Source organism: Cherax quadricarinatus, chromosome 87 (assembly GCF_038502225.1).
Source record: "Cherax quadricarinatus isolate ZL_2023a chromosome 87, ASM3850222v1, whole genome shotgun sequence".
Taxonomy (NCBI): Eukaryota; Metazoa; Arthropoda; class Malacostraca; order Decapoda; family Parastacidae; genus Cherax; species Cherax quadricarinatus.
The window spans coordinates 13,440,518-13,459,366 of NC_091378.1; the positions used below are offsets into that span (position 1 = coordinate 13,440,518).

Below are 18,849 nucleotides of genomic sequence, written 5' to 3' on the forward strand. Positions count from 1 at the left end.
TCATTTTTTTGTTTTTATATCGTTTACTCACCTCTCACCCTTCATTAAGACTACAAATATTTTAAGGTGAGTAATGAGTGTACTGCTCTAGGGCAGTTTAAATGTCGTAGTAGGTGGGGTGGCCAGGCGGGCTATCATACCTCCCACACCTGACTTTCTACAAATAAATACTATTTAACTCTCACCCTATATTAACCCTTTCAGGGTCCAGAGGCCAAATTTCAAAGTGCGCACCAGGGTCCAAGAATTTAAAAAAAAATTTTTTTATTATTTTTTTCTTATGAAATGGTAGAGAATCTTTTTCTGAAGGTAAAACAAAAAGTACGAAATTTGATGGAAAATTGACGACATTATGCTCTCGCAAATTTTAATGTGTCAGCGATATTTACGAATCGGCGATTTTGCCGACTTTGACTCCCATTTTAGGCCAATTACAGTGGAACCTCAAATATCAAACTTTCTTCGTTCCAAACGGTTGTTCGAGTGCCGTTGCCGAACGAATTTATTCCCATCAGGAATAATGTATATTAGATTAGTTAATTTCAGACATTCAAAAATACACTTATAAAACCACTTACAAAAATACAGTTACATAACTGGTAGAGTTGGGAGCAGTTCGACATTTGAGGTTCCACTGTACATTATTCCAGTCGACCAAATTCTTAGCTATTTCACTAGTATTACTTCTATTCTATCGAATGAGCACAAGAAGTCGCCAAGTCAACCGTTTCAACTACAAAATAAAGTTATTGGAAATTGGTAATTTGACCAATTTAACACAAAGTTCAAAATATTCCAATTTCAAAATAGGGTCCAGAATAAACAATGTAGGTATTCCTGGCACTAAATTAGCATTTTCTCTGTTCATTAGTTACGTTTTGAGGCTTTACAAATGAATTTCATTTTTATTTTTTATTCACATAATGAATTTTTATTCAAACCAAAAAATAGAAGATTTACCTTTATGCAATATTGTAATAATTGTATAAATATCATCACCACATTTGTGAATGTATATTAGACCCATCAGCTGGCGTGTATTAGACGTGTAAGGTCGTTTGTTTACTCTTGAACATTGGCAAAAATTTAACATTCTGCTATTTTGAGCTCAGTTTCAAGCCATTTCCAGTGCTAAAACCAATCAAAATCATCTCTATTTCTGTAATATGTCTTCCATTCTATCAAATGAGACCAAGAAATCGCAAATACAACTATAAAAAACATACAGAAAAACACTGCAAAATTGCTGTTTTAATCGAAAATCGTGGTCTCAGTTTTTTTTTATTATACACTGCGTGCTGCAGGATTTGTTTTATGTGGTGCACACATACCACATAGATGTATTCTCTCATATCTAGGCTTAAATTTACCACTCACAGCTTATCAGAGTGAGCTGAGCTCATGGCGTAGATCTACGGTTTGGACCCTGAACATAAAGCCATAGATCTACGGCATAGACCCTGAAAGGGTTAAGATTACAAATATTTTAGGGTAAGTAATGAGTGTACTATATATGCATTTTATCACTCTAGGGCGCTTTAAATGTCGTAGTATATTACGTATGGGTGGGTTGGCCAGGAGGGCTACCATACATACCACACCTGACTTCCTACAATAAATACTACTCACCTCTCACCCTACATTAATTAAGACTACAAATATTTTAAGCAGTAATGTGTATACTGTGTATTTACTTTTTATTGTTTGTAACATGTAAACGGTCCAAATGTATATATACCCCAGTGCCCCGAATATTTTGAAAAATAAAAAAATCGTTTTAATGAAAATAAAGAGCACATTTTTCTGTGTGTTATAGGATAAAAAAAATTAGGGTCAGTACTTACAGAGATATGAGGCCAAAAAGTTGGCACTGGATGCTCATGTGACAGCAACATCGAGTCCTGCTACTTGCAGAAGTGTTGTCGATATACCTTTTTTCTATTTTTCAGATTATTTTATATAATTTCTATGTTCTGATAATTACAATTTATAATAGTTCTTATCACTTCATAACCAATCTTTGTTCTGACACTAGTATTAGGTACTGAAATTGTACTCAAATTGTCACACACTGACAGGTGGACATTTACACCTGCCTTGCCCATTTACTATTGTCTTGGAATTTATAGGTCCCAGCAATGTTTCGGATATGTGGAAGTATATAATAATAATAATGAAGAAGGAAGGGGAGGAGGAGGAGGAGGAGGAGGAGGAGGAGGAGGAGGAAGAAGGAGGAGGAAGGAGGAGGAAGGAGGAGGGGAGGAAAGAGGAGGGGAGGAAGAAGGAGGAGGGGAGGAAGGAGGAGGAAGGAGGAGGGGAGGGGGGAGGGAGGGGGGAGGGAGGGGAGGAGGGGAGGGAGGGGGGAGGGAGGGGAGGAGGGGAGGAGGGGAGGAGGGGAGGGAGGGGTGAGGATGGAGGGAGGGGTGAGGGGGGAGGGAGGGGGGAGGGAGGGGGGAGGGAGGGGGGAGGGGGGAGGGAGGGGTGAGGGGGGAGGGAGGGGGGGAGGGGGGGGAGGGAGGGGGGAGGGAGGGAGGGAGGGGGGAGGGAGGAGAGGGGAGGGAGGGAGGGGGAGGGAGGAGAGGGGAGGGAGGGGAGGGGGGGGGAGGAAGAGGGAAGGGGAGGGGAGGGGAGGGAAGGGAGGGGAGGGAAGGGAGGGGAGGGAGGAGAAGGAGGGAGGAGGGAGGGGAGGGAGAGGGAGGGGAGGGAGGGGAGGGGAGGGAGGGGAGGGAGAGGGAGGGGAGGGAGAGGGAGGGGAGGGGAGGGAGGGGGAGGGGAGGGAGAGGGAGGGGAGGGAGGGGAGGGAGAGGGAGGGGAGGGAGAGGGAGGGGAGGGAAGGGAGGGAGGAGAAGGAGGGAGGAGGGAGGGGAGGGAGAGGGAGGGGAGGGAGGGGAGGGGAGGGAGGGGAGGGGAGGGAGGGGAGGGAGAGGGAGGGGAGGGAGGGGAGGGGAGGGAGGGGAGGGAGGGGAGGGAGAGGAGGGAGGGAGGGGAAGGAGGGGAGGGAGGGGAAGGAGGGGAGGGAGGGGAAGGAGGGGAGGGAGAGGGAGGGGAGGGAGAGGGAGGGGAGGGAGGGGAGGGAGAGGGAGGGGAGGGAGAGGGAGGGGAGGGAGGGAGGGGAGGGAGAGGATGGAGGGAGGGGAAGGAGGGAGAGGGAGGGAGGGGAGGGAGGAAGACAGAGACAGATAGACAGAGAGAGACGGATATACACACACACACACAAACAAAGCCAGACCACTAGCAGCTGGCCAGCTAGGAAGAAGGGGAGGGAAAGAGGGGAGGAAAGGTGGGAGGGGAGGGAGGGGTGGGAGGAGGACAGAGACAGATAGACAGAGAGAGACGGATATAGACATACACACAAACAAAGCCAGGCCACTGCGCAGCTGGCCACCCGGGTGGCCAGCCAGCCAGCCAGCCAGCCAGCCAGCCTGCTGAACAAGTACATGTATTACATTCCAGAATTGCTTCTCTTTGCTTAGGGGATAGGTTATAAGACATTCTGAAAGGGTGTTGTACAAATGTTGCAAAAATATTGCACATGGGATATTATCGAGGTTTTTTTGATACATATTTCCTCGACCACTTTTGGCCACATCCACCTCAAAGCCACTAAACTCGGGGTCAACAGCACTTTCCTTTTAAAATGGGAGAGTTAATACTACATGAAATCAGTGAATCCCAGGTGTTTGCCGAGCTGTTTGCTCTAGCTGGCACTCATTTGAACTGGTGCCCCCACAGGGTACTAAGTGGTCCCAGATTTTTTTAATACAGTGCACACTGAGTGTTATGACCCATTCTATGCTGACAAGGCATCTCAGGTCAATCGTGCCATATCTGAAGGCAGGAAAAATAAAACTTTTATACATGTTTGGGGCACTAGTGGTAAGAATGTATATATACGTTTGGACCGTTTATGGGTTAATGCCTAGTTCTATTGCTAACTTAATATATATAAGTGTAAACTTGTTATCTGGCATCTACATGCATATACAAATGCAAAAAATGGTGTCCTGATTTCCGGCAAAGTCAGCTTTCCGGCGGTATCCTGGAACCTAACTTGCCGTATAAGTGGGGCCCTACTGTATTTGTACAACTCAATATTTGCCCAGCTTTTTCGAGAAAAATTTTATGTGGTATTTGGACCTTGTCCTGATATTCGACCTAAACAAAATGGTCTATCTGGACAAAGTCGGATGAAAACAAAGAATTGTTTGTACATGCTCCGTGAAACTTTTTGGTACAGTAGACCATCATATCACACAGTAATTACATCCCTGAAAACACCATGTTAGGTAAATCTGTTTTAGATAAACAGAAGAACTTGTGGGAAAAATAGGGTTATGTTCCTGCGACCCCCAAAAAAGCCAAATAATCTTTTTTTTTATATATATCTCTAGATCTTACAAAAATAAAAATAATTATGAAATTGTTGTTCACTGTCAGGATATAGTACAGTGGACCCTCGCCTAATGAAGGCATCACATAATATTAAATCCGCCTAGCGATACATTTTAACGCAAAAATTTTGCCTCGCCTAGCGCTAAAAAACTCGCTCAACGCAATTCGTCCGAGACGCATCCACGTGCGGCCTGAGCCAGCCTCACTTGTTCCGTGGGTGGCAGTGTTTACAAGCCAGCCTCCGCAGTCATATCCAAGCATACAATCGGAACATTTCATATTATCACAGCGTTTTTAGTGATTTAACCTGCAAAATAAGTGACTATGGGCCCCAAGAAAGCTTCTAGTGTCAACCCTACAGGAATAAGGCTGAGAATTACTATGGATATGAAGAAAGAGATCATTGATAAGTATGAAAGTGGAGTGCGTGTCTCCGAGCTGGCCAGGTTGTATAGTAAACCATAATCAACCTTCGCTACTATTGTGGCCAAGAAAACGGCAATCAAGGAAGCTGTTATTGCCAAAGGTGCAACTTTGTTTTTGAAACAGAGATCACAAGTGATAGAAGATGTTGAGAGACTGTTATTGGTGTGGATAAACGAAAAACAGATAGCAGGAGATAGCATCTCTCAAGCGATCATATGTGAAAAGGCTAGGAAGTTGCATGACGATTTAATTAGAAAAATGCCTGCAACTAGTGGTGATGTGAGTGAATTTAAGGCCAGCAAAGGTTGGTTTGAGAGATTTAAGAAGCGTAGTGGCATACATAGTGTGATAAGGCATGGGGAGGCTGCCAGTTCGGACCACAAAGCAGCTGAAAAATATGTGCATGAATTCAAGGAGTACATAGAAAGTGAAGGACTGAAACCTGAACAAGTGTTTAATTGTGACGAAACAGGCCTGTTTTGGAAGAAAATGCCAAGCAGGACCTACATTACTCAGGAGGAAAAGGCACTCCCAGGACATAAGCCTATGAAAGACAGGCTTACTCTGTTGATGTGTGCCAATGCTAATGGTGATTGCGAAGTGAAGCCTTTATTGGCGTATCACTCTGAAACTCCCAGTGTGTTCAGGCAAAAGAATATCCTCAAGGCTAATTTGTGTGTGCTTGTGGAGGGCAAACAGTAAGGCATGGGTCACTAGGGACTTTTTCTATGACATGCTGCACCATGCATTTGCCCCCAATGTGAAAAATTACCTAATTGAAAATAAATTTGACCTTAAGTGCCTCCTGGTATTAGACAATGCTCCTGGTCATCCTTCAGACGTGGCAGAGCGACTTTCTGCAGACATGAGCTTCATTAACATCAAGTTTTTGCCTCCTAATACCACTCCTCTCCTGCAGCCCATGGACCAGCAGGTTATTGCAAACTTCAAAAAACTGTACACAAAAGCTCTGTTTGAAAGGTGCTTTGTAGTGACCTCAGAAAGTCAATTGACTCTGAGAGTTTTGGAGAGATCACTTTAATATCCTCAATTGTGTAAACCTTATTGGTAAGGCTTGGGAGGGAGTGACTAAGAGGACCTTGAACTCTGCTTGGAAGAAACTGTGGATTTTGAAGGATTTGAGGCTAACCCTGAGAAGCGTATGCCAGTTGAGGAATCAATTGTGGCACTGGGGAAGTCCTTGGGGTTGGAGGTTAGTGGGGAGGATGTGGAAGAGTTGGTGGAGGAGGACAATGAAGAACTAACCACTGATGAGCTGCTAGATCATCTCAACAGCAAGAGGCCACACCTGAGGAAACTGCTTCGGAGGAGGGGAGAGAGAAATTGAAGAAGTTGCCAACTTCAAAGATTAAGGAAATATGTGCAAAGTGGCTTGAAGTGCAAACCTTTATGGATGAAAATCACCCTCACACAGCTATTGCAAGCCGTGCTGGTGACTATTACACTGACAATGTTGTGAAACACTTTAGGAAAGTCATAAAGGAACGAGAGGTACAGGCCTCTATGGACAGATATGTTGTGCGACAGAAGTCCAGTGACTCTCAAGCTGGTCCTAGTGGCATTACAAGAAGAAGGGAAGTAACCCTGGAAAAGGACTTGTTACCTCAAGCCGTAATGGAAGGGGATTCCCCTTCTAAACACTAAGACCATCCACACACTCCCCTCCTCCCATCCCATCAATCATCACCAGATCTTCAATAAAGGTAAGTGTCATGTAACTGTGCATGTCTTCTTCAGTTTGTGTGTATTAAAATTAATATTTCATGTGATAAAATTTTTTTTTTCATACTTTTGGGTGTCTTGCACAGATTAATTTGATCTCCATTATTTCTTAAGGGGAAAATTAATTCGCCTAACGATAATTTCGCCTAACATTGAGCTCTCAGGAACGGATTAATAGCATTAGGCGAGGGTCCACTGTATTATGTTTTTTATATTGCTTAACCCCTTAACTGTCCAAATGTTGATCTATGTTTCCACTGCTAGTGCTTCAAATATTTTTGTAAAAAAAAAAAAAAAAAAAAAAAAAAAAAAAAAAAAAAAAAAAAAAATTTAACAGAGTGCAACTGTCTATGTGTAATACAACAAGAGCCAGTACTTATCGAGATATAAGTCAGTGAAGTTGGCAACATGGAGTCCTGCTGCTTGCAGAAATGATGCCAACATAACTTTTCCTCTTTTTTAACCCTTTCACTGTCGAGACCTCAGATCCTGAAGTTCCTATGTTAAAAAAAAAAAAAAAAAAAATCTTACCATATTCTTAAGAATATTTTTGCGAGTGTTTTAAAAGAAAAAAAAATTGTGATCATTACTTACTAAGATATAGAGGCGTGACGTTGACAGAAAGGGAACCGTTTATGGCAACATCAGCGACTGCTGCTCACTCGGTAATATTATTTTTACTTTTCTACTTTATTCTTTTATTTTTTAATATTTTATTTTTTCAACTTTTGTGGCTTGTGAGACCAATATAATGTGTAATGCATATATATCCACTCGTTGTATGCAACATAATAACCGCACAAAAATTATCATTATAGAGTTTACAAAACCTGTTTACACAAACCAACAATAAAAAAAGTTGTTTATTACTATTGTTCTATAATACAGTGGACCCCCGCATACCGTTGGCCTTACATAACGTTAAATCCGCATACCGATACATTTTATCACTAAGATTTTGCCTCGCATACCGCTAAAAAACCCGCTCAACGCTGTTCGTCCGAGACGCGTCTAATGTGCGGCCTGAGCCAGCCTCACATGTTCCGCCGATGGCATTGTTTACAAGCCAGCCTCCGTGGTAACATCCAAGCATACAATCGTAACATTTCGTATTATTACAGTGTTTTTGGTGATTTTATCTGCAAAATAAGTGACCATGGGCCCCAAGAAAGCTTCTAGTGCCAACCTTGTGGTAAAAAGGGTGAGAAATATTATCGAAATACTGTGGTACCATGGTCAACTGCTGCTGCTGCTGCTGCTGCTGTAGCACTGTCAGCTGCTGCTGTAGCACCATCAGCTGCTGCTGCTGTACCACCGTCAGCTGCTGCTGCTGCTGCTGCTGTTGTAGTACCGTCTGCTGCTGCTGTAGTACCGTCTGCTGCTGCTGTAGCATCGTCTGCTGCTGCTGTAGCATCGTCTGCTGCTGCTGTAGCACTGTCAGCTGCTGCTGCTGCTGCACTGTCAGCTGCTGCTGCTGCTGTAGCACCGTCAGCTGCTGCTGCTGCTGTACCACCGTCAGCTGCTGCTGCTGCTGTTGTAGTACCGTCTGCTGCTGCTGTAGCATCGTCTGCTGCTGCTGTAGCATCGTCTGCTGCTCCTGTAGCACTGTTAGCTGCTGCTGCTGCTGCACTGTCAGCTGCTGCTGCTGCTGTAGCACCGTCAGCTGCTGCTGCTGCTGTACCACCGTCAGCTGCTGCTGCTGCTGTACCACCATCAGCTGCTGCTGCTGTTGTAGTACCGTCTGCTGCTGCTGTAGCATTGTCAGCTGCTGCTGCTGCTGTAGCACTGTCAGCTGCTGGTGCTGCTGTAGCACTGTCAGCTGCTGCTGCTGCTGTACCACCGTCAGCTGCTGCTGCTGCTGCTGCTGCTGTAGTACTGTCTGCTGCTGCTGCTGCTGTAGTACCGTCTGCTGCTGCTGCTGCTGTAGTACCGTCTGCTGCTGCTGCTGCTGTAGTACCGTCTGCTGCTGCTGCTGCTGTAGTACCGTCTGCTGCTGCTGTAGCACTGTCAGCTGCTGCTGCTGTAGCACTGTCAGCTGCTGCTGCTGTAGCACTGTCAGCTGCTGCTGCTGCTGTAGCACTGTCAGCTGCTGCTGCTGTAGCACCATTGTTGGTGTGGCTTATTGAGAATACCAAGAAACAATTAACCCCAGAGGGTTAGCCACCCAAGATAACCCAAAAAAGTGTGTCATCGAAGACTAACTTATTTCCATTGGGGTCCTTAATCTTGTCTCCCAGGATGCAACCCACACCAGTCGACTAACACCCAGGTGAACAGGGAAAAACGCCTGGAACTAGTACTCATATTGGTGAATTTATAGCCAGCAAAGGTTGGTTTGAGAGATCTAAGAATCGCTGTTGCTGGATCAGTCAGCTGTTGCTGGATCAGTCAGCTGTTGCTGGACCAGTCAGCTGTTGCTGGACCAGTCAGCTGTTGCTGGACCAGTCAGCTGTTGCTGGACCAGTCAGCTGTTGCTGGACCAGTCAGCTGTTGCTGGATCAGTCAGCTGCTGCTGCACCACAGTCAGCTGCTGTTGCACCATCAGCTGTTTCTGAACATGACTCGTCCCGAACCTGTCCGTCCAGCCTGAGCGCCTGCCTTGCCGTCATTGTTTACAAGCCAGGGTGGCTGGTTGCATGCATACATTCGATACATTTTGTATTATTCCATTATTTATAGTGCTTGTAACTGCTAAATAAGCCACCATGGGCCCAAAGAAAACTTCTAGTGCCAACCCTGTGGTAAAAAGGGTGATAAATACTATTGTACCACAGTCAGCTGCTGCTGCACCACAGCTGCTGCTGCACCACAGCTGCAGCTGCACCACGGTCAGCTGATAAATTGGACCAATCAGCTGTTGCTGCACCACAGCTGCTGCTGCTGCACCACAGCTGCTGCTGCTGCACCACAGCTGCAGCTGCACCATGGTCAGCTGTTGCTGCACCCAGCTGCTGCTGCACCATGGTCAGCTGCACCACAGCTGTTGTTGTTTCTGCACCACCATCAGCTGTATTACTCGAAGATGTGGAGAGAGTGTTGTTGGTGTGGCTTAACGTGAAACAATTACCGAGAAACAATTAACCCCAGAGGGTTAGCCACCCAGGATAACCCAAGAAAGTCAGTGCATCATCAAGGACTCTCTAACTTATTTCCATTGGGGTCCTTAATCTTGTCTCCCAGGATGCAACCCACACCAGTCGACTAACACCCAGGTGAACAGGGAAAAATGCCTGGAACTAGTGCTCATATTGGTGAATTTAAAGCCAGCAAAGGTTGGTTTGAGAGATTTAAGAATCGTAGTGACATACACAGTGTGATAAGGCCTGTTCTGGAAGAAAATGCCAAACAGGACCTACAGTACTCAGGAGGAAAAGGCACTCCCAGAACACAGTGTCTCATCAGTCATTGCTGCATCTTCAATAAAGGTAAGTGTCATTTATTCTTCATTTAGTAGAGTAGTACATGCACAATTTATATTGTGCATGTACTACTCTACTATTGTGCATGTATCCTTCTCTTTGTGTGTAGGAAAATGTATATTTCATGTGGTAAAATTTTTTTTTTCATACTTTTGGGTGTCTTGCACGGATTAATTTGATTTCCATTATTTCTTATGGGGAAAATTCATTCGCATAACGATAATTTCGCATAAGAATGAGCTCTCATGAACGGCTTAATATCGTTATGCGGGGGTCCACTGTACTATATATATACACATATAGAGTCACTGGACACGTTCTTAGAACTGCTACAGCTTGTGGAAGGTTGTGTATATGTGGATGGTTGAAGGTATAGCCTTTGTTGTTGTTGTGCTGAGAGCAGCATGGCTGGTGTTAAATGATGCAATACAAAACCACCACCACCACCACCACCCATACCATCTTCCCCAATAAGCGTGCTGTCTTCCCCACCGCCCATATGGAAATAAGTCACTGACTTTTTTAACCCTTTGACTGTTTTGGTCATATATATACGTCTTACGGGCCACCATTTTTGACATATATATGCTCATAAATTCCAGCAGCTTCAAATCAAGCAGGAGAAAGCTGGTAGGCCCACATGTGAGAGAATGGGTCTGTGTGGTCAGTGTGCACCATATAAAAAATCCTGCAGCAAACAGTGCAGTTTCTTGTACTCAATTTATAGAAAAAAAAATGGAGTTCTAAAGAAATAGCTATGAGTTTGGTCGACTGGAACAATGGAATTAGCAGAAAATAGGGCTCAAAGTGGGCGAAATTGCCGATTCTAAATATTGCCGAGGTCGCTAACTTTGTGAGAGCGTAATTCCGTCAGTTTTCCATCAAATTTCATTCTTTTGGTGTCATTACAATCGGGAAAAGATTCTCCATCATTTCACAAGAAAAAATATTTTTTTTTTTTTAGGGGAAATTTTGCGACACCAGGAGACACCTCAGGATTTGGGGTTACGACAGTCAAAGGGTTAATAAAAAATAATAAAAAAAACAACAACGAGAGGATATACAATGGACCCTCTAATTTTGTGAGGCTCTATTTTCGTGAATTTCGATTATTGGCAACTTTTTTCATCAAAATGTAGCCTCTATTTTCGTGACTTCCCTCTAAATTCGGAGGCCGTCCGGTATGTGTCCCAGTGGCCCCACGCATACAAAGCCTCCCACAGACGCATTCAAGAGTCAGTCTGGCATTTCGTAATAATCCATTGTTTTTTGTGCTTGCAACTGCTAAATAAGCCACCATGGGCCAAAAGAAAGTTCTTAGTGTCAGCCCTTTGGTAAGGAAGGTGAGAAACACGATAGAATTAAAAAAAGAAATCGTAGTGAAATACTCAAGTGGAGGAGGAAGAGAGAGGGGAGAATGTGCCTTCTTCAGTGATTCAGTGATTCTACGATATATACAATACCAAAGCAGCACAAGCTGATAAAGGCTATAGCACCAGCCAGTGATAAAGTGTAGCATTAACAGTGTAGGAAGTAAGTTAAGCGATTAAGCAACAGAAAAAGAACGACACGAAATTTAACTCCTCCAATGTTATTGGAGGTATATAGGGCCACTGACAACACCGCCGCTGCCACCACTATATGGCTTATGCTGCCAGTGGCCCTGATAACCCAACAACAAAGAACCACTAGTCATATGTAATGACATAATTTATTCATTCTAGACTATATATCATGTTTCTGTGTTATTAATATTGTTTATTATGTCATATTAGATGAACTGTGATAGATAAATAAGCTGTAGAGTTGATATTAGCATCATATTGAAGCATATTGTCCTGTCTCCAAACAATAAACTCGCCTCCCCCCCCATCCCCGTCTGCCATACACCAACAAGTGTCTTCAATGAAGGTAAGTGTGATGTTAAATGTTCGTTTGTACATTTTATTTTGCTTTATATTAATTTCTCATTGTTTTCTGTATGTAAATCTATATTTAATATCTAAAAAATTTATTTTTTGTTAATACTTTTGGGTGTCCAAAACAGATTAATTGGATTTATATTATTTCTTATGGGAAAAATGGTTTCGATTTTCATGAATTTCGACTTTCGGCAGACTCTCTGGAACGGATTAATCACAAAATTAGAGGGTCCACTGTATAAACATTATGCAGTATATTGGTCTCACAGGCCACAAAGGTTACTTGAAAAATAAAATACACTGTATTAGAAAAAATATAAAATAAAAGTAAAAATAATATTAAAGAGTGAGTAGCAGGAAATTATCCTTAAGATTTTGGTAAGAAAAAAATAATTTTTTTTTAATATTTTTCAACACTGATAGCAAGTTTGTAAGCAGGGGTCTCAACAGTGAAAGGGTTAATTAAGCAATATTTCACTTAAAATGTTTTACAATTGGTAATTTTTGGGAGACTGGAACAGATTAATCCAATTTACATTACTTCTTATGGAAAAAAACCGATTCAACACTCATGCAACTCACTATTTGAACAGCCTCCTAGAATGGATTAAGTTCAAATATTTAGGTACCACTGTAGCTTGAAACTGTTCTACTTCCCTCTATTGGTGTGCGCCCTTCCCTCTGGCCCCGCTATGTTCATGACATCTTTGCTCTTTGGCCTCATGAATCTAGTCCTTTTTAACCACTTCTCAATGCCCTTAACAATCTTTCTCCTTTCATCATGTCCAAAGGTGAGTGGGAATCTAAGTCTTTGCTTCCTTTCCTTTCCTTGGATGTACATGTCCATCGCTCAGCTACAGGCTTTTCTTTTTCCGTTTATGGCAAGTTTTTACACAATGACATGTACATTCACTATTTTTCTTACCATGCTCCCTCTGTGTCCTCCACACTTGTGACCCTTAGTTCCTCGAGTCAGAAATTTCCACTTTTCACAATTCATTGTCTTGGCTACCTTTCCGATTTCATAAATTCTGCTTTCTCACGTGCTAAACTGATCTTCTCTCCCAAACTCTCTATTCCTGTGAAATCTCCTGTTCTCTGCCTTCCCTACTTCCAGTCATTCTAATCTCAACAAATTTCTCTATTCCTTAGAAATCAAACTTTTCACCAAACTAACACCCTTTGTACCTCTTCTCCTGCTATTGATGCTTCTGGAGTCTGTTTCCTGCTTATCTTGTCCTCTTTAAAACTTTGAATTACCTGGCCACTTTCTTTCTGACAGACTTAGAGCACAAAAGAAGTGTTAGACTTGCTGACACCAATAATGCTCTTTTCTGTCATGTTAGAGATGACAGTCATCCTACTGACTGGTCCTCTACTAAAACTGCCTATTCTTCTTCTAGCCTTCAAACATGCAGTCTTGTTGAAGCATCCCTGTATACAATTTTCCTAATATGAATCTTAGTTCTGGCTTTGTCTCTGTAGATGCCCTCCTTTCTTATTATATTGTCAAATGCTCCAAACTTCAGAACACTCGTGACTTGATCTGATCTTTTCTCCTCTCCCTACCTCCTCTCCTTTTCTGTATTTTCTCTGTCTTCCTTTCATCTGCCTAGGTGTGTTCTGTCCTTCAGTTTTTTCCCGTGTTTTTGGTGTCAACCTCGTGGGCCATTAGTTTTCCTGCAGTGCTCATTTCTGTTGCCTTCATATTTGCTCCACTTCTACTACTACTATTATTGCCTCACTTCACTTCCTGTCTCTTGTGCCATTACTACTACTACTACTACCACCACTACTACTACCACTACCACTACTACCACCACTACTACCACTACCACTACTACTTCCACTACCACCACTACCACTACAACCACTACTACCACTACCACTACTTCCACTACTACTACTTCCACTACCACATTACCTACACCACTACTTCTCCACTTCCTTTCTTCTTCCCTCCCTGTCTTCCTCTCCTATATGTATACTAGCTCCCTCACTTGTGTGTTAGTGTGACTAGTCAACAGTCCAAGCTGGATCGAAACATTGTCATAAGCTTCTATGTGCAGGTTTATCTGTGTATTGTTCCAGTCACAGTACTGTGTCTTTTTGTTCCTCATTAACACAATCTTGTAACAGTTATGCATTTTTAAAAATTATTATTACTGTTGTTGTTGTTAAGATTATTTGAACATTGGAAAGTGGTGATCCTCAGGACTATTAACAGATATACTTGTCACAAGAGTAAAATATCATAGCAAGTACAGTGTTATGCACTGTAAGTGAAAGAGATAAAGGAAATAAGTATAAATTAAGAAAGATTCACTGAGAGTTTTCTTGAGATTGATGAGTCAGGAGAAATACAAATGCACACTGACTGAGGTTGACTGATGTTTAAATGAAAATGCTTAAGATTTGATACAAAAAAATCTCTTAAAAATATTTGCCAAAAATTCACTACTATATCAATTTTTTAAGTGTAATAAACTAATTTAATATTTTAAGTATCACTGACTACTTCAAAATAAAATTTTTAATGGTGCAGAACTAAATGTATAGGTGTCACATGTAGGACCTAGTGAATGGGAAGCACTCATGCATGATTCAAGTAAGGGGAATGTTGCTCCAAGTCCTTGAATCAATAACCCTTCACCAGTGCCAAGGCACCCAACTTTAAGAGTTCAAAAGACCAACGTACAAATCAGCTTACCTTTCTGTGCACAGGATCATCTAAATCTACTTTATTCCCAACCAAAACAATTGGTATGGAATCTGCAGCACGAACTTTAGCAATAAGCTTTCTGTAGCCTGCAACTTCCTCAAAGCTACGACGGTCCGTGAGGGAGTAACATATTAAGAAACCTTCTCCACATCTCATGTACTGGTCCCGCATTGCAGTAAATTCAATCTGAATGAAATATTAATAAATGAATCTTAAGCTCTTTTGTAAGAATAGGTTCAATGCTATTTTGAACACTAACCATATTTAATTACTGCAGATGAACTGGATTCAAAATTTCTTCATTTAGTTTTTAAATCAGTCATAAGTCAAAAATTTATATAAGAAATTCTGTACATTATAGTAATCATTGTTTGTCCTGCAATTGGTTTTTCAGCTTTCACCATTATCCTGCTGTCTTATTCAATTCACTCTCAAAGCAGATAATGTAAAAAATAAATGTGCCAAACCAAGGGATTGAAAAATATGATTTGATTAAATAGAACTGAAAATCTTGTGAGCCCAGATGATCACTGATCTTCTCTATTAGAGAATAAGATATTTTATATACAGTAAACTCTCAATACAATGTACTAATAGGGGGATTGTCCGAGTGTCCATTAAATCAGAATAATGTTAAAGATAGCAAAAACTGCAATACAGTGCTTTACTGTACACCTAATATAGAACTCTACACACAAATATAAATGCAAAAATACAAATACAAAATGGGAGTTGACAGTTACTTTTTGCTTATGATACTGTGCTTATGGGAGATTCTAAAGAAAAGCTGCAGAGGTTAGTGGGGGAGTTTGGGAGGGTGTGGAAGGTAGAAAGTTGAAAGTAAACATAGATAAGAGTAAGGTGATGAGGGTATCAAATGATTTAGATAAAGAAAAATTGATTATCACACTGGAGAAAGGGAGCATGGAAGAAGTGAATGTTTTCAGATATTTGCGAGTTGACATGTCAACGGATGAGTTTATGAAGGAAAAGGTTAACCATAGAATTGATGAAGGAAAAACGGTGAGTGGTGCGTTGAGGTATATGCGGAGACAAAAAACGGTACCTATGGAGGCAAAGAAGGGAATGTATGACAGTATAGTGGTACCAACTCTCTTATATGGGTGTGAAGCTTGGGTTGTAAATGCTGCAGTGAGGAGGTGGTTGGAGGCAGTGGAGATGTCCTGTCTAAGGGCAACTTGTGGTGTAAATATTACACAGAAAATTTGGAGTGTGGAAATTAGGAGAAGGTGTGGGTTAATAAAAGTATTAGTCAGAGGGCTGAAGAAGGGCTGTTGAAGAGGTTTGGCCATTTAGAGAGAATGGATCAAAGTAGAATGACATGGAGAGCATATCAATCTGTAGGGAAAGGAAGGCAGGGTAGGGGTCATCCTCAAGAAGGTTGGAGGGAGGGGGTAAAGGAGGTTTTGTGGGTAAGGGGCTTGGGCTTCCAGCAAGCGTGCGTGAGCGTGTTAGTTAGGAGTGAATGGAGACAAATGGCTTTTGGGACCAGACAAGCGGTTGGAGTGTGAGCAGGGTAATATTTAGTGAAGGGATTCAGGGAAACCGGTTATTTTTATATAGCCGGACTTGAGTTTCTGGAAATGGGAAGTACAATGCCTGCACTTTAAAGGAGGGGTTTGGGATACTGGCAGTTTGGAGGGATATGTTATATCTCTTTATAAATGCTTCTAAACTGTTGTATCTGGGCGCCTCTGCAAAAACAGTGATTATGTATGAGTGAGGTGAAAGTGTTAAATGGGGATTTTCTTTGTTTTTGGGTCACCCTGCCTCGGTGGGAGACAGCCGACTTGTTGGAAAAAAAAAAGACACATTGACAGATATACTGTAATAAACACTGAAAATAAAGGAGGCAAACGTACCATTTCACTAGTGGATTTTGCCCCAAAATTTAAAAGTTCATTATAAACATAATAATAATAATATTTTATTTCAGAATGGTATAATGTTTGTACAGAGATGGGAAACATTTAGTTGTCCATGCTGAAAGCTCATAGTTATGCAGAGCATTTCAGGCAGTCTTAAGCCTAACTTAAGATTACAATGGCAGTAACTGATTAATTGCTTATATGTATATAAAAACATTAAGAGAATAAAGATTCTTTATTGCAACATGATACAATGTTTGTACAGAGATGGGTGACATTTAGGTGTGCATGCAGAAAGCCCCTTAGTATACAGAGCATTTTGGGCAAACTTAAGCCTGTCTTATGACTAATAAGGCAATAATTGATTGAATGCTTATAAATACAGTTTGTAAGTGATTGTAACAATAAATTTAGAAATTACAAGGATCACTTTTATAGAGTTTAATTGTTTTAAGGATTACAGGTTGGCTTATGATTACAGGTAATGAGGATTCCAGCATATGAGCATATTCTAAATACTTTCAATATATTTAATAGTTGCGAGGATTACAGATACTGAGAATAAGAATACGTTGTTCTTCATAGGCTTGTGGTAATGAGAATACGGAACTACAGTTTCATCATATTTAGTTTATGGGGTATGTTAGTGAAATTGTTTTTTAACAGTAGTTTTGAAGATGCTGGCAGAGAGAGTGGCTCTGGAGATAATTGTCAGTGAGTTCCTGATTTTGGGTCCTTTTAAGGGTATATGAACAATAATTTTCAGAATTACAAGAACAAGAAGACAATTACGGTGGACCCCCGCATACCGTTGGCCTTACATAACGTTAAATCCGCATACTGATACATTTTATCGCTAAGATTTTGCCTTGCATACCGCTAAAAAACCCGCTCAACGCTGTTCGTCCGAGACGCGTCTAATGTGCGGCCTGAGCCAGCCTCACATGTTCCGTGGGTGGCAATGTTTACCAGCCAGCCTCCGCGGTAACATCCAAGAAGCATACAATCGGAACATTTCATATTATTACAGTGTTTTTGGTGATTTTATCTGCAAAATAAGTGACCATGGGCCCCAAGAAAGCTTCTAGTGCCAACCCTACAGCAATAAGGGTGAGAATTACTATAGAGATGAAGAAAGAGATCATTGATAAGTATGAAAGTGGAGTGCGTGTCTCCGAGCTGGCCAGGTTGTATAATAAACCCCAATCAACCATCGCTACTATTGTGGGCAACAAAACGGCAATCAAGGAAGCTGTTCTTGCCAAAGGTTCAACTGTGTTTTCGAAACAGAGATCGCAAGTGATGGAAGATGTTGAGAGACTCTTATTGGTATGGATAAATGAAAAACAGATAGCAGGAGATAGCATCTCTCAAGTGATCATAAGTGAAAAGGCTAGGAAGTTGCATGAGGATTTAATTAAAAAAATGCCTGCAACTAGTGATGATGTGAGTGAATTTAAGGCCAGCAAAGGTTGGTTTGAGAGATTTAAGAAGCGTAGTAGCATACATAGTGTGATAAGGCATGGTGAGGCTGCCAGTTCGGACCACAAAGCAGCTGAAAAATATGTGCAGGAATTCAAGGAGTACATAGACAGTGAAGGACTGAAACCTGAACAAGTGTTTAATTGTGATGAAACAGGCCTGTTTTGGAAGAAAATGCCAAGCAGGACCTACATTACTCAGGAGGAAAAGGCACTCCCAGGACATAAGCCTATGAAAGACAGGCTTACTCTGTTGATGTGTTCCAATGCTAGTGGTGATTGCAAAGTGAAGCCTTTATCAGTGTATCACTCAAACTCCCAGAGCGTTCAGGCAAAAGAATATCCTCAAGGCTAATTTGTGTGTGCTGTGGAGGGCAAACAGTAAGGCATAGGTCACTAGGGACTTTTTCTGTGACTGGTTACACCATGCATTTGCCCCCAATGTGAAAGATTACCTAACTGAAAAGAAATTAGACCTTAAGTGCCTCCTGGTGTTAGACAATGCCCCTGGTCATCCTACAGACGTGGCAGAGCGACTTTATGGGGACATGAGCTTCATTAAGGTGAAGTTTTTGCCTCCTAATACCACTCCTCTCCTGCAGCCCATGGACCAGCAGGTTATTGCAAACTTCAAAAAACTGTACACAAAAGCTCTGTTTGAAAGGTGCTTTGTAGTGACCTCAGAAACTCAACTGACTCTAAGAGAGTTTTGGAGAGAGCACTTTAATATCCTCAATTGTGTAAACCTTATAGGTAAGGCTTGGGAGGGAGTGACTAAGAGGACCATGAACTCTGCTTGGAAGAAACTGTGGCCAGAATGTGTAGACCAAAGGGATTTTGAAGGGTTTCAGGCTA

General features: G+C 41.9%; 1 protein-coding gene across 1 annotated transcript in view; it reads right to left on the reverse strand.

The window, feature by feature from the left end:
* LOC128703809 (Ras-related protein interacting with calmodulin) overlaps positions 1–18,849 on the reverse strand; it is a 131,048-nt gene that overhangs the window by 24,764 nt on the left and 87,435 nt on the right. The window contains exon 4 of the mRNA XM_053798651.2: positions 14,613–14,810. Coding sequence (XP_053654626.2) covers positions 14,613–14,810 — 198 coding nt within the window. The remainder of the gene's footprint in view (positions 1–14,612; positions 14,811–18,849) is intronic.